Source organism: Odocoileus virginianus, chromosome 5, assembly GCF_023699985.2.
Source record: "Odocoileus virginianus isolate 20LAN1187 ecotype Illinois chromosome 5, Ovbor_1.2, whole genome shotgun sequence".
Classification (NCBI taxonomy): Eukaryota; Metazoa; Chordata; class Mammalia; order Artiodactyla; family Cervidae; genus Odocoileus; species Odocoileus virginianus.
The window spans coordinates 28788161-28804943 of record NC_069678.1 but is presented as its reverse complement, the minus strand read 5'-3'; the positions used below and the strand labels follow the sequence as shown (position 1 = coordinate 28804943).

General features: G+C 37.8%; 1 protein-coding gene, 1 long non-coding RNA gene and 1 pseudogene across 2 annotated transcripts in view; 1 reads left to right on the top strand and 2 right to left on the bottom strand.

Moving 5' to 3' along the window:
• Window positions 1–9580, bottom strand: part of COL11A1 (collagen type XI alpha 1 chain) — a 214344-nt gene extending 204764 nt beyond the window's left edge. Inside the window, exon 1 of the mRNA XM_020906100.2 lies at window positions 9475–9580. Coding sequence (XP_020761759.2) covers window positions 9475–9580 — 106 coding nt within the window. The remainder of the gene's footprint in view (window positions 1–9474) is intronic.
• LOC110145647 (superoxide dismutase [Mn], mitochondrial pseudogene) lies at window positions 1154–1773 on the bottom strand (annotated as a pseudogene).
• On the top strand, window positions 8397–10696 carry LOC139035176 (uncharacterized). The gene is made up of 4 exons (XR_011487761.1): window positions 8397–8608; window positions 9064–9181; window positions 9493–9655; window positions 9834–10696. It is a non-coding gene; the product is annotated as an uncharacterized lncRNA (long non-coding RNA).
• Window positions 10697–16783: the final 6087 nt, after the last annotated feature.

Below are 16783 nucleotides of genomic sequence, written 5' to 3'. Positions count from 1 at the left end.
AAATTCTGTGTAAAAAAGTAATGGTAAGCAGATTGGAAGAGTATTCATCGTGAAGACCATAGTTGGCTTGGAGGCAAAACAGAGAAAGCCATTTCCAAGAAATCCTAACAGTATCAGCAAAAATCTGTTTAGTATATTTCACAGACACTGACAACAGCTGATTTACATAATTTATATCCTATCCCAGGTTATCAATTAGGTTATTGAAAAGCAATTCATCTGAGCTGCAACCAACATCTTTACCTCATTCAACAAAAATTTTCCAAATGTTTACTATGTGATAGGTTCCTACATGCTTAGGGCACACTAAATAAAGCAGATAAAGATACCCATCCTGATGATTTTAGTGGAACTAAAATATACAACAGATAGGAATAGAATATTAAAAAAATATTTTTATCCAAAACAGTTCTATGACGACTATAGACTATTAATCCTATTAAGCACTTGAGATTTTAAGTATTCCTTTTTAAAGATGGTACTTCATAATAACATAATTATATATGCAACATGCAGTTTTCTTTCTAACTTGAAGAACTAGCTTACTAAAATAATCCTAATGCAATATAGATAGGCTACTTTTCCTAATAGTCATTAAGCAAAATCAGACAATCCTTAATATCATACAAAACTGAAATAAAGGTTTGAAAAATTATATATGACAAGATTTTCTCAATTATTACTTTTACAGATTGAAATCAAACTTGAAGTAAACTTTCCTGTTCGCCAATAGACAAGTGAAATGATGATTTATGTTGCTGTCAAAGCAAAAATATGACTTCATATGGCATTTTATCAGTCATATTACTAGGTTAAAGCAAACTCCAGTTTTAGAGATAGTATAGTCAACTGAAAGCTTCGAATATATGAAAATATCTTTGGAGAGAATGTGCAAAACTATTTTCCAAATGAGGAAAGCTGAAAAGAAGTAGCAATTCATTCACTTTCAGAGAGTGAGTAAAGAAAAAGAGGGAGGGGGACTCTAATCACTGTTAACAACATGACATGAGGAGGTCACTTTACACCACTCCAAGTTAACTAGATTTTAACCTTGTTCCAGCCTGATGAGCAAAGCAAGAAGATAATTAGTAATCTAAATGGTGACTATATCATGGCAGACACAAGGGAAAGAAATAAAACTAAATCACAGTCTTTACCCTCCAGCAACTCCTAGAGGAAGGCTAAGGTACAAATGAAGAACTTTTAAAATAATTATAATGTGTCCATTTTTTTTTTTTTTTTTTTTGCAGACCATGTATCTTTCAGTTACATTCTCCCAGCTGATTACATTCAAACAGCTTTTATATAATCACAGCTGACACTTTATACTGAAGGTAATAAGCATACTCCCATACATCAATCCCCCAAAGTGGAATAGAACTGTTGTTCTTTGTAACAGATCCTGATTAGAACAGGCAGCAATTTGTAAGTATCCCTGTTACTTAATGAAACCAGGCCAACCCCAAGCTGAACCTTTAACACCAACAGACAAAGCTGTCAACTTCCCCTCAGTCAAAGGAATAAAGTAACACATGCTAGCTTCCATCCACTCCCGGTTGGTTCTCTGCCATCATTAAGGCTTAGATTTGTCCCTAAAATGGGAAGAGTGGCAGGTCCTTCACCACTGAAATTTAGTGCAAGCTGAAGAGTCACCTGAATTATGACATCCTCTTTCATCAAAATCTCTTTATATTTTTCCTTGGTAGCATTCAAGTTATTTGCACAATTTACATGATATTTACAATGGTACAGCTGCATGATTTGTGCATTATTGCTAGGCCCCAAGGCACCATAACCATAAGCAAAGTCAGGGAGGCTGTGCAAAAGCATTAAGAATATACAACAGGACTTCCCTGGTGGTGCAGTAGATAAGAATCTGCCAGCAGTGCAAGGGACAAAGATTTCATCCCTGGTCCAGGAAAGATTCCACATGTCACAGAGCAATGAAGCTTGTGTGCCACAACTACTGAGCCTGTGCTCTAGACCCTGTGAGTCACAGCTACTGAGCCTTCCTGCTGCAACTGCTGAAGCCCACGTGCCTAAGGCCTGTGTTCTGTAACAAGAGAAGGCACTGCAGTGAGAAGCCAGGGCACAGAAACGAAGAGTAGCCCCCGCTCACCTCAACGAGAGAAAGCCTGTGTACAGTAATGAAGACCCAGGGCAAACAGAAAAGAAATAAATAAAATTATTTTTTAAAAACTATTTATATATAAAAAGAATACACAATAAAGTAAACATGGGCAAATGGTCAAAAGTAAGAGCTCTGGAGCAAGATTATCTGGGTTCAAATCCTGGATCTATCACACAGTAGCTGTATGGTCTTAAGTAAGACAATTAACTTATTTGTTTTTCAGTTTCCTTATGGGTAAAATGGAGATGGTAGTATTAGCTTACTTCTAAGACAATTGTCAGAATGAATGAGATTCTATACAAAAATGCTTACAAGGAGACATATGCATTAAGTGTTAGAGCTTGTTGCTATATCCGTCTGGAGTATTCAGCTTGAGTTAAATCTTGAAGTATGAGAAAATATCTGCTAGATGGATGAGAAAGAAAAATCCATTCCAGGCAAAAAGAATAATGCATTCCAGGAGAGGGGAGAGGACGGTCAAGAGGTTTAACATGCCTAGTGTGCGGGTTGCATGGTGTTGGAGTGGGAAACCTGAGTCTGAGACATACAGAAGGGCACTCTACATCATGCTAAGCTATCTGTACAATACATTTTGTCTTCAAAACCAGTGACGTGTTTTGAAGGTTCATCAGTATTCCAAAGAGTGACCGCAAGTAGAAGGCTGTACTTCCGAGTTAGTCTGAAAAGAGAGTTAAGGGAAATACCACAGGTGGCGCTAGTGGTCAAGAATCTGCTTGCCAGTGCAGGAGACATGAGACCTAGGTTCAATCCCTGGGTCAGGAAGGTCCCTGGAGGAGGATACAGCAAAACCCATCCTAATATTCTTGCCTGGCGAATCTCATGGACAAAGGAGTCTGGTGGGCTACAGTCCATAGGGTCGCAAAGAGTCAGACACAGCTGAAGCGACTTGGCATGCACCACTAATACCTATGACGCTCCGCAGTGGTATCTAAGAGCACAAAGCAGGAAAATGTGCTCGAGTTTCTTATTAGTTCTGTCAGGAATTGCAACTACTGCTCTTTCGTAGTAGTCATCCTTTCGGGAAATTGTTAAAGTCTGAGTGAGAAAAGAAAGCCAACTGCCTCATACAGTCAAAGGTTTGCTCCTACAAGCCCGGATGTGAGTTTACCAGACAGAGGAAGGACGCTTCCACTGACATTCTATGCGCTCAAGTTCTATGAATAGGGACCTTCACTGGCCTGTACAGTACAGGGCCATTCAAGAGCAATTAAATTTGGTTAAAATAAGAAAGAAATGCTTTTTAAGGAGAGAGAAAAAAAAAAAAAAGGTTTGAGGGATTGCAAAAGTTGATTGTGCTGAAGCACTTTTACACAGGTTTGTTTTAGTTCTCAATTGTCAAGTCGTATTTAAACTGGTCTCTTACTCTGAAATACGATAACCTTTCTTTTCTCTGAGTTCTTTCTACTAAATTAATAGCACTGTCTCTAATTCCATGCGCAGCAAGCAAAGAGTTTATTTTACCAGATAACAGTAGGTCTGGTGATCAGCCAATGTCTAAAGAACCACTAGCCAAGTCAGTAGTAGGCCAAAGACTGCAACTGATAAATAGATACTGCTCACTAAATCACTTTAAAATTGTTTCATCTTCTCTACCCGAGAGTATTATTCACGTTGAGTTCTGACACAACTGAAAGTAAAAAAAAAAAAAAAAATCACAATTATCTATAAAAATAAAATCATATTAGGGTTTTGAAAGGAGAAATAAATAGATGCATTCCAATATAGAAGACAGTTTATATTGCAAAAGAAATCAGTAGAAAAAAGTCCAAATTTAGGAACTTCATTATAGGGTAGTTTTACTATAGATTGAAAACTGCATTTAAAATACTCTTCAGGGAGAAAGCTTAAGGAGCATTGTAACTTTTTATAGGACCTGTGTGTACCTCTCTTTCTTCTTTGCTAAGGGACAAAACTTCAATGCTCAAAAAAAAAGCTTGATTTCCTCTCACCACTCCCAGCTCAGGTCACATTTCCCCAGGATTAAATAAGGGAAGTGGAGGAGTAAAAGCAGAAATGCAGATCAGCCCTAAGCCCCAACTCTGAAGTTGCCTTGAATTCCTAATGATCACAAGCCAACTGCACTTTCTCCAAAGGAAGGAAAAGCGCATTTAGGATATATGATTCTAGCTTTTAAATACCTAAACACCATCACTAAAAATTATATTAAATGATTATGCTGGCTCAATATGTATAAAACCCTGTATTTATATAAAACTGAGTTAGTCATAAGTAGAACTATTAACTTCCATAGTATCTTCTTTAGGACCTTAAGGACATGTACTAAATTTCCCAAAAGAGAGGAAAAACCTTCATGGTTGAAATACTAGCTCTATCTTAGCCATTGCCAGCACCGCATATCATGGTAGACCCTGAAGAGGAAGTATTTCTCTATAAATTAACTATCTATTTATTCCTGAAGTAAGAGGTGGTTATGTACTTTTAGACACTTTGACAATCCAAAAGGAAAAACTTGAATTAGAATCTGCACTACTAAGCGAATCGGTTATTTTTTTCCCAAAGCTGACTGCTTGTTTGGAAAAAAGGTTATCTGTTAAACAAATAACCCATATCAAGTAAAAGTCAATTCATTATCTGACTTATTAACACAATTAGATAAAAACATACAATGAGATATAATATATATCACCCAGTCAATATAAAATCAACACGTAAAGAGAAATTCGACATTATTTGTCTTATTTGAAATAAATATATAACTTTCTTAGCTTCCTGAAAATTCAAAGTTGTACTGGGTCCTCTATTAGGAACTTTAGAGAGGGAAAAAAGAAACTATGTTCATAATCCAGCAACAAATGTATACAAAAATATTTTATAAACTGTTGCACTTTTTACTTGGATACAGATCTTATAGAATCACATAATTAGGTATATTAACAATATAAATTATCAAAAATTACCTATATCTAAATTTAGATCATTAAGGAATATTTAAATGCGTTCTATAATCTCCTGTGTTTCTTTGATTCATCATTTTCACTTAATCGATCCTCACTAATCTAAACTCCAGCACATATATTTAAGCAATATATGGTCATTCTATATTTCATAAATACACACAAATTAAGTAATAATTATTTATTCCCTTAAGTCTCAGACTACTATTATTTAAAGATACTTTATCATTATTGCAGACTTCACCCTACTCATTTATGGAAAATCTTGACTATTATATGAATATATATTTTTCGAGAGACAGGATTCAGTTAAGAATTTTTCTGTGCCTTAGTTTCCTCATTAGTGAAGTGAGAAGGTAGCATGGAGTTGCAATTTTTATACAAATTTCTATCTCTAGCATTCTCTTTAATAGAATCTAAACACTTTTTCTTCTTTCGAAAAATTCAGCTTTTTATTAAACACTCACTGAAACTTAATTCAAATCCATTCATTATCACTACATAGGTAGTGCCTAAATAAGTTAACCAGAGTGAAGAGACATTTGTCTCAGAAAAGAAAAAAAATTTAAGAATAGAAAGGCAACTACTTATTTTTTGTCAGAAATCCTACCCACAAACTTGAAAAGGGGCCCATATTGGCCTTGCTACATTTTAGTGATAACTTGAATAATGTACCCCTTCAATTTTAGTCACAAATCGAAGCAAACATAGAAGCTAAACTTGAGTTATATAAATCATAAGCAATCATACTATCTAGATATATGCATTTCTCATTTTGCAACTTCATAATTTTATTTGAAACTCTGAGTATACCTCTTACAGAATTATTTTTATAAAGTAGAATCTAGTAAAGTATTAATTATAAAGTCAATTGTCACATTAAAATATTAATATACTTAATTTTAAAAGTAATAGACAATTTTGTGAAAGTGTCTATAATTAACTGAATATATATGTGCCACCTAAACTAAGTTTATCTGTATAAAAGATTCAGGAAGATGTTTCTCATGAGCCACCTACTTTTCTTTAGTATTTATTACAGACTTTGTTGATTTTTTGCTTTAAAAAACAAATGGAAACACAATATTAATAATCATAGAAGATACTGCATTTGCTATCAGAAGCATATCTGATCTTTTAACTGATTTCTGATTGAGTAACCTAAGGGACAAGCTTGATCTCTTCCCAAGTTGGATTAGCACATACTCTGGAAGCCAGCACCATTTCACCTGCTGATCCCAGGCACTCAAAACACTTCAGCAGGAATCACTACCAACTACTGACAAGCTTCAAAAATTCTTCATAAAATTAATCAACATTTTGCAAGGCACAGTATTGGCTCAACCACCAAAGGTAGACTACCATTTTAATTAATGACAAAATGATTCAATCAGATATTATATTTTCTTTTTACTCAATTTACCTTAACTCCTTTAAAAACTGCTAAAACCATCTATCATAAAACCAGCAATCTGAACACAATCATGAGTTATAGTCACTACAAATTCTAGGTAAATTTCAGGTTCTATCTTAATAAGTACTGAACTAATTGAATATGAAATCTATAAATTCATGAGATAAAACATCTATATTAACCATAAGCAAGTACATGAAATATGATGCTGAAGTTAATGCAAATATAAAACATAATGCTTACTCTTTTCTTCTTATTAAACCATAATAAATACTAAAAAACATTTTAAGTAAGTTAAAGATTACTAAAGTACAGAGTTTGTATTTACAAAGTAAAATAATATGACTGTGTGAATTCACTGACTCTCTTTTCATTCACTCCAAGAAATTTTCTTTGTAAGGTTTTCTCTATAAGATGCTTCAGGATCCTAACTACATATTTTTAGAGTTCAATTTATTATGAACCCAGAACTTTTTAGGCTTAAGTAGTTTTTAATCCAAGAAATACAAATTTTAGATGAAGGTTATCTTTAAATTATCTTTTGGTTTAACAAACAGATCATACCGCTGCATCTCAGAGAAAGTAAATTATATAAATATATAATATAATTCTGGTATACAATACCTTATTTAGAAACTAACTCATTGTTACATCATTTGCAAATATAAACGCTAGCATGAGAAATGCACAGAGTTTATTTTTCCTTTGTGTGATGATTCAGGCTAGTGTTTCCTTTTTAAGCATTAATATAGTATTTCCTTTTTGAATTTCATTAGGTGGTAAGAATGCCTACAAGAGTAGATTTAAGTAAGTATAGTTTCCTTCTAAAGAATCAGCACCTAGCAATTTGGTGAAACGAATACCAAATCTTAAACAATGTGAAGATCCAAATAACCATATACTTTCAAGATATTTCATAAAAAATAACAAACAGAAACTACACATGATCCTTAAAGTTTGCTATTTCTCACATTAGATGGTTTTGTAATAATAGAGGTTTCTTTTTCCACCATTTATTTGATATGGTACTAAGATGTTTTGTTTAAAACAGTTTTAGGTATGCAGTTAGATTTAAATGAGAAAATTATGCATCACAAGTGTAGAAGTTTGACCTTTCTGATATCCTTAGAACTTTAAAGAAGCCCCAGTGTGGAAGTGAAACATCTTCAGTGAAATAATCCCTGAATGCCTATGATAAATCTCTAGAGTTTACAATGCATCTGTCTTCACTTAAGAAAGTCTTAGTTTCCATATTAAAAAACAAAAGGCTACCATTATGATACTTGTCCCAAGTTTGGACAAAAGAAATAGCTGGAAAAGTTCAAAAGGAAACAGTATACCTGTTCTTCCTTAATCAAGTGTCCTTTTTCAGGCTCATTGTACTTAGAAGGACTTTAGGAGGCCTTATATCCTGAGGCAGTTGCTTGAATTCCAAATAATAAAGAAAACCAGCAGAGGGCAGACCTGAGGACAGAACCGACCAATCCCGCTGGTGACCAGGTACCAAAGGTAAAGTGCAAACTTCTGATAGATTTCACTTTCAAGACTCTACTATTTATCTTTTAATATGTAGAAATGAATGAATCCACGTAATTAGCATGACTTATTCCAAAATTCAAAGATAGTCCTAATGAGGCTCTGTACTATTCGCCAGGAAAAGTCACAGAGGAATAACCCATCCCTGCCTGCTCCTCAGGAAGGTGAACAATCTCGAAGTGTGCGGAAGAAATACAGACCTGGCTTCGCAGAGTTCGGCCTCCGGGAGCGCTAACTCCCACTAAGGAGAGCTCAGATCTTGGCGCCCACCAGGGTCAGACTCAGGTTTCTGCTAAAGCCTGCGCCTTTGGGGTTGACAATTTGTTTCTCCCTCGGCCAATCATCGCCGCCCTCCTTCTTACCCTTACTTCTCTGCGCACCCCGACAAAGCTTGCTTTTCTACTCTAAGCTGTTTGGGCTCCCTTAACTCCAAAGGACTCCGTCCTCCCGCCAGCCGTGTCTACAGCACCTAACGGACCGCTCCAGCCAGATGCCTCTGCGGGAAAGGGCGGGGGAAGGGGAGGGAGGAGGCGGAGGGGAGGAGTCGCTCTCCCTCCTCGGGTCCTGACAGAGCTGCAGTCTTCCCAGCAGGTCTGGTCATTGAATATTTGGTGGTGCCACGTAGGAACTTTTCCTTACCTCTCTCCTCCCATCCCACCCCACGCCCCCTCCCCTCCCCTCCAATCCCTACTCCTCCGCCCCCACCCCATTTGCTTGGCGAGTTTCATCATTCTCCAAGAGAACTGCACGTCCAACCTGCAAGAAGAAGTTGGGGGGCGGGGGGGGGGGGCGGGTCACAGAGGGGAGGAAGGTGCAAAATCCCGGGAAGAGTGTTCTTCCTATCTCCATCCATTTCTTTTAATCTGCCATTTTCCCCCTATTACTATCTCCTCAAAATGACACACACACAAAGTATTCTCAGTCTTCAAGATCCATGCCCCCCTGGTCTCTCTCAAATCCTCAAAACAGCTTATTTCTCACTTTGTTCCAGACAAAGAGCTTTATCAAGGTTCATTTTATACCCTTTCTCTATATTCTCTCCTCAGCTCACCTTTAAAAAAGGACTTCCATTAGTTACAATCTGAAGAAACCAGATGTGTTCAAAAGGTAGTCTAAAGACCTTTCCTCAGACAAAAGCTTTGTACAACTGCCTCTGTGTTCAAGGTAATATTTTTCCTCTTTTCAAAGCCCTGGAGGAAGGTGGTGAAGGACATTTCAGCAGGCTCTGTGCCTGACAGATCTTTTCTCCTGCTACCTCTTCTCCCATTGCTGTCCCGCCTACATCCATCTCTCTCGCACCAGTCTTCACTTCCAACCTGGTGGCAGCTACAATCTGGATTTTATTTGAGAGAATTGTTGGGGGGGGGGGGAGGGGTTGGAAGAAGGAGGGGGGAGGGGCACAGAATGAGAAAGACCGACGGCAATCTCCCACCTCCCCCAAACCATTTTTTTCTTACCTCCTCTGACCTCTCTAGCCTGGAAGAGGAAAGTCAGTGCGAGAGTTGTTACGGTGAAATCCCAGAGCCACCGTTTCGTTTTCCACCTAGAGGACCACCGCTCCATCTCCGAGCCCCGCACTCACAACTGTGAACTCAACCCACGAAATCGCGATTGCAGACCTACTTCGTCCCTTCCAAGGTAGCGTCGGGGGTGTTTGCTACACAGCCATTGGGAGGGAGAGGGGGAAAAAGTCAAAGGGCTTTTTCTTAAATTTGATGGTTTGCTTCCTTCCTGTCTCTCGCCCCCTCCTCTCCCTCTCGGTTGGCCCCGCCGGTCGGGACCCTCCGATCCGTCCTCTGCGGGGCCCTGCCTTCAGACTGACGGCAGATGAGGGGCTTCAACCAAAAATCTGAGAGGACTGCGTGCCCCTAAAGGCTTCATGCCGTCAGTGGGCCGGACGAGAGGCTCCGGGCAGCCCCCTCCCCCGCCCACTCCCCTCCCGCGCCCCCCTTCCCCGGGGCGAAACTGACAAGCCCGCTGAAGGTCAGACCCAATCACACGCCTCGCGGGCGGCCCCGAGCCCGCCCCCCTTTCCTTTGCCGGAGAATCAGGTCTCCCCGCAAGCCCAGCCCACCAACCACCCCCCATCTCCCCTCTCCTTTCCTCCCTCCTCTCCTACCCAAATCCCGGAGAAGAAATGGGAGGGAGTTACGGGGGACGCGTGCTTGGCTCCAGCACTTTGGGAATGAAAGGAATTGCAGGAGAGCCCCAGAGTCCACAGAGTTTTCAAGGAGCTTCTGTATTCAATAAAAACAGCTACTTGTCTACTTGCACCCGTCTGTGAGCCTCTCCTCGTCGGCGGGGGAGGGGAGGAGCCCAGCGTCTGAACCGCCACACCGCTGAGTTCTGGGCTGCCAGCGGTAACCTTATCCCTGTGCAAAAATCTGCTTCTTATAGCAGACGTGGAACCAGCGGACTCACTGCTCTGCCTGCTCCGAAAAGCATTTTTTATTCTTATTTTTAAACAGAGAATTAAAAGAAAGGGATGAAGGTGAGATGGAGAGACCCCAGAGGTCAAAATCCTTGATCTTACAGGGCAGCTCTCCTTCGAGGTCTGAAACTGACAGGTTTCTCTCTTGAATGTTTGAATTCTACGCTAGCTTCATTCAGAGGCTTGTCTCTTAAAGAACTGAACTGTACTCTGAGGCAGGAGGAGAAAGAAATATATGGGAGCTGACATTAAGGGGGTGAGTAATTTAATTTTCCAACTGATTCCATCCTGAACCCGGTTGAGGGGGCAGAGGGAGAGGAGAAAACTCAGGGAAAGCAGCTAGCGGAGATCTCAAAGCGCCTAGGCCCACAGCTCCTATAAAGGGCCTCAGGAGCTGAAAATATGGTCACTCCACATTGAAACTAATGAGAAGGGACAGATTTCTAAACTCCTTCTGCTTACTCCTCCTCCAAGTAATCCACTTAAACCTGGAGTATAGGTTCTTCAGTCATTTTTTTCTACATTTGAATTATCCCTTCCTATTGGCTCCTTTTTGTTCTGTAATATTTCTTAAGATGTTTCTCAAAAATTTTCTGGAACAGAGCCCAACAAGGTGCCAGCATACATTAGGCGTTCAATAGAGATGGGTTGAGTGAATGAATACATTTTCCTGTTGGTAAAAACTGGAAGCTTTGGCCAGGACCTATGCTGAGATTTTAAGATATTTCAAGGTTTAAGAGTTCTCAGCTAAGTTCATGAGGCGCGTATTTCCACTAATTTTTAGGAATCTAATTTTCTACTAGTTATCAAAAAATGGCTCATGACCCATGAGATTAACGAGATATTCTAACTCTGTGGTTTAAGAGATGAAAGGAAGGTGTTCAGAAACTATATGAAGTCCAAGATGGAATTAATTGTGCAGGGACATGTATAAGAGGCATATCAAGTGAGAAAAGCAATTAAAAAATACTTTCAAAGTGACCATTCACTCTGTGACAAAGAACCATTCCCACATCAAAAAATTTAACGATAATAGGTTAAAAAAATACTTTGCATTGATAATGTTGCTGGCAAAATGTTTGAGATGCCTTATATCAGCTGCAGAAAAGTATCTTCAAGTTGTTAATACAATTTAATAAAATAATTAAATATCATGCAGTGTTTGAATGTGAAACGTACGAATAAAAATTAAGAACCTTAAGGGGACTGAACAACAACAACAAAGGGAAAAATATCCTGAAATTTATCACCTTCATTATCCTTCATCTTCTCAAAATGAAAAGTCTGTTGGAATTTTCAGTTAACAATTTGTTTTGAAACCTGAATTCTTTTTGTCCAGTTCTTTGTGTATTTTTAAACTTATTTTCGAGGTCTACTCTTAAATGTAAAATAGTGAAACGAATACAGAGTTTGGAAGTACATCATTTGTGAAGCTAGCAGAATCCTAAGTCAATGCAAGACCTAAAGAGAGTTCCAATGCTTGCAGGAACATGTAGAAATGGTGTTCCAAGCTGTTTTTCAATAGCTCTCCTGATTTGTAGAGAATTCTATGGTCTGATACTGTTCTGGGAGGTGAGAAATGATGCAGTCAGTCTAGCAAGTCCCACCTTCTGGTCACATCTCAGGCCTGTTCACAGCAGTGAATGGGTCCTTTCAGGCAAAGTGGTTTGGGTGAATAGAGTTATTACTACCTTATGCTGTCTGTACTCTGTGGTCTGAATTCCTCTGGCCACTGCCCAGAGAAGCATAACCTGGGTCTGAATTAATGCTCTGGAAGGAAATATAGTAGACTCATAGTAAGGAATAGCTAATTATTTCTCACCCCTCTAACCTGTAGTTATTAGCCAGGTCTGGAGTCTCCTAGGTACCTGCCCGTGGATTTACAGGAGATGAATTTAGTGTAAGGAAGGATAATGCTAAAGAGCAAAAGGATAGAGGGAAGCAGAAAGAGACCCACCTCACTCCCTTCAATTTCACAGGGAATGACTTGTTTCCTACACCATCTTTCAGCCAGTCCTTGCCAATTGTTTATATGTAGATTCAAATTGTAACGGAATGAGACAGTTTTCCTGACATATAGGTCTTTTATTTGGAGCACAAGTATCTGTATTACATTTCCCATCTTGCTACATTTAAAGAAAAAGTGGCATTTGAAGATATTTGTTCATTTTTGTATAATTCGCTCTGATCGCAAGTCTTTCAAAAACAAGACGAGAACAGTTTAGAGAAAAAATAGTCACATTATTTGTAGCAGACTTTAGATTGACCATTTGGCCATATTGGCTTGTCTGGGAAACTGAAATAATAATTTGATTATTGATTAGGGGTATAGTGGTATAGTGCTGTGCTGTGGTTAGTTGCTCAGTCATGTCCAACGCTTTGTGACCTCATGAACTGTAGCCCGCCAAGCTCCTCTGTATATGGGGATTCTTCAGGCAAGAATACTGGAGTGGGTTGCCATGCCCTCCTCCAGGGGATCTTCCCAACCCAGGGATCAAAGCCAGGTCTTCCGCATTGCAGGCAGATTCTTTACCAGCTGAACTACCAGAGAAGTCCCAGTAGCATAGAAGGGGAACATAAATGTTCTAGACAATCTTCAGAGTTCATGGAGCTTTATTAAACATTGTGTGATGCTGATAAATCTCCCTTAATATTGTCAAAAATAGTCTCTAACAGAAACAATAATAGAGAACTCGATTGTAAGACTTAAATTATTATGGGTAGAATTACATGAAAGAAGTAGATTTTTGAAAAGTTTCCTCATCTTTGAAATGATTTGGCATTCATAAGAGAGAGAGAGATGATACATATATGAATGATTTCTCCAAACACACTAAAGCCATTGTATCTACTTAGACTTAGTGAATGAGGAATTATTACGGGGGTGAGAAACTCTTGCACACATCAGAAATACTTAATACATTTAAAAGAAAATCATTGTTGAATGTAATCCCTCTCTCACTGTGCCTAATGGTTTGTCTTTCTTGCACTTTTCTGAACTTTAGGTCAATTATTTTAAGAAAGAAATGACTAAGCAGTTTGACATTGATTTTACAGTTGTTTTTCTCCTAATACATGAGTGGCTAAAAATTAGTCTCTGTTTAAAAGTGGTGTTGGTTCCTCTTACCTCACAGATGGGCCACTGTATTGTAGAAAGTTGGGGGTGAGAGAGGGATAGAAAAGTTTATTTTCATAGTCAGTCTAGCTCACAATTACCCCAGAGTGATGACTGGATATTTTTCTGCACGTTTACTATGAAATAACATACAGAACTTTAGAGGAATCTAAATTTAGCACAAATCCATGATGAAAGAGAATCTTTATATGAAAAGTTTGCTCTATTAGAGTGCTGAAGGAGTCAACTCAGAGATGAGAGACCCATGCTGTTTAAAAGAAAAGTAAAATCAAATCTAAATGAACCCCAAACCAGCAAGGACAATTGCCTTGTACAAGCATGTACATCTGTCTGAAAAATATCCTGTGGTTAGCTATGCTCACAGAAACTATCATGGTTCTGCTCAAAGAAAACTATCATGGTTCTTTTTCATAATTATCCAAAGATAGAAGACAGGAAAAGAGAACAGAATGATTCAGGGTAAAACCTTAAATATCTGTTGGATCTTTGTCAAGATACTTTACTCTCTGTATCTTTTTTCTTCTTAATTGAATGGATTTGGCATTTACTAAGCTTCTGTGTCAGCAAAAATTACACAAGACTTTCTACAAAGTGTTGCAGGATAACATCAATATCTCTATCAATAGAAGCTGAAGATGGTATCTTAAACATTTTATTGAACTACATACCAAGGCCAAAGGAAGTTACCACATCAAGAATATAACCCAGTGATGTTTTACTGTATATGGTGTCCCAACTATCATTTGAGTAGTAATTGTCTTGGCTGTTCCTAATTGATTCACATTGGCTGTTCCTAATAAAATAAGGTGGCTGAAGGTAAGGAGTTTAACTTATCTATAGGAATTATTTACTCTTAAAAATCTACACATAGCAATTTCATGAACTTTAAATTTTAATTTTGGTAGTAAAATGAGAATATGTAAATAATTTTCCTTTGATGCTTATTATTTCCTAATATAAATAATAAAACTGACCACATATATCAGTGCACTTTCCAAAGTAAGTGAAACCTTTTTTTACCTCATTGATGTCTACATAGATTCATCCATCCCAATGGCATTTGTCAATATTTTTTATTTAAAATGAATATTATTTCCAGATAACCATGTGTAATCTGTTTTATGCCTCCACCATATATACCAGTTCATTTAATTCTGAAATCAAATGCATGTGCTTCAAAAATCTGAAGACTCATACAAAACAGATTTCTGAATTATAAACAATATTTTTGTTATTTTTATATGACAGCCTTATGCATTTTCTTGTTGCCAAAATGAATGCCAAATATAAGATTTCAGGCTGGTGAATATGGTTAAATGTTGAAATAGATCTGATTTTTTAAACATCTGTGATGAATAACTTCAACTTAATTTGTTTTGCAGATTCTCAACGTTTAATAATCCTCCCAATATTATATGTTCTGCCAGTATTAGTATGGTAAAATTATTGCACATTCAAATGCTGGACAAACAATAGATCTTATTTCAAAATCCCACAATCTAATATATAAATCTGGAAAATCATATATGGATTTAAATGGTTGCAAAACAAGCAGCATTTACTATGAAGAAATACTTCTGAAAGCAAAATACTACTGTCACTAAAATCCAAACATTTTTATTGAAAATACTTAATGCTTGCTGTTCTTGTTGTTAGTCTTCATAACATCTTCATTAGGTAAGAATGTGTCAATTTCAATAGTTATCAAGTGCTGCATATAAAATAAAGAGGATATATAAATTATTTAAACAAAGGAAAACATATGCTAGAAAAGAACACTGATTTTTTTCTTTCTATTTTAAGACTTTGGGAGTTTAATCATCAAGTTTTTTTTTATTCCAGCTAGTGGTGTCATATGTTATCTCTCAAAGAATGTGTATAACAAAATGCATTTATTCCATACTCAATGCAGTTTCAAATATATTCGCTCTTAAAAGTCAAATATAGATAGCAATTCTGTAAATGACGGTTACTCTCATGGGAATTTGAACACAAGACATTTACATTTTTTTTTTAAATTAGGTTTGAATCCTCACTGTGCCACTTGCTACCTATGTAATTGATTGCCAGTCACACAGTATTCTGAATCTTTGCTTCTGAGTGTGTAATATATATAGCATCTACAGGCTTGCTATAATGAATTTTTGAGATACTCTCTTTGGTGACTGATACTGAATAGTCCTCAATAAAAAGCTATGTTTGAGGCTTCCTTGGTGGCACAGTGGTGGAGTCCGCTTGCCAGTGCTGGAGAGATGTGTTCAATCCCTGGTCCGGGAAGATCCCACATGCCACTAGGCCCGTGCGCCACAGCTATTAAGCTTGTGCTCTAGAGTCTAGAAGTCAAACTACTGAGTCCACATGTCACAACTGACTTGCTTCTTCACCAGCATACAAGTTTCTCAGGAGACAGGTAAGGTGGTCTGATACTCCCATCTCCTTAAGAATTTTCTACGTATTTTTGAGTGTCAGTTAAACCACTTTTAACTCTGGTATAAAAGTTAAAAAAGAAAAATGGTTAAGAATAACTAGCAACAAGAACTAGTTAATGAATACACAATATAAAAATATGTAAGTAGTGACATCAATAACATAAAGTATTATTTATGTATTATTACTTGGGAAATAATATTTATTTGAATATATATAAATATATATATATTTATTTGTATAAGTATTATTTATTTGGGAAATAAAAATGTGGAGTTTTATAGGTTCCGTGGTGACTCAGACAGTTAAGAATCTGCCTGCAGTGCAGGAGACACAGATGTGATTCCTGAGTTGGAAAGATCCCCTGGAGGAGGAAATGGCAACCCGCTCCAGTATTTTTACCTGGAGAATCCCATGGACAGAAGAGCCTGGCGGGCTCCAGCCTATGGGACCACAAAGAATTGGACACAACTGAGCCTGGTGGGCTGCAGTCCGTGGGGTCGCGAAGAGTCAGACACGACTGAACGACTTCGCTTTCACTTTTCACTTTCATGCATTGGAGAAGGAAATGGCAATCCTCTCCAGTGTTCTTGCCTGGAGAATCCCAGGGATGGGGGAGCCTGGTGGGCTGCTGTCTATGGGGTCGCACAGAGTCGGACACTGACTGAAGAGACTTAGCAGCAGCAGCAGCAACAGAGCGCCTAACTAACTTAGCTTAAAGTTAGGTTGACATAGGCTTAAAAATAAAAAGTTATTCTAAATATAAGATGAA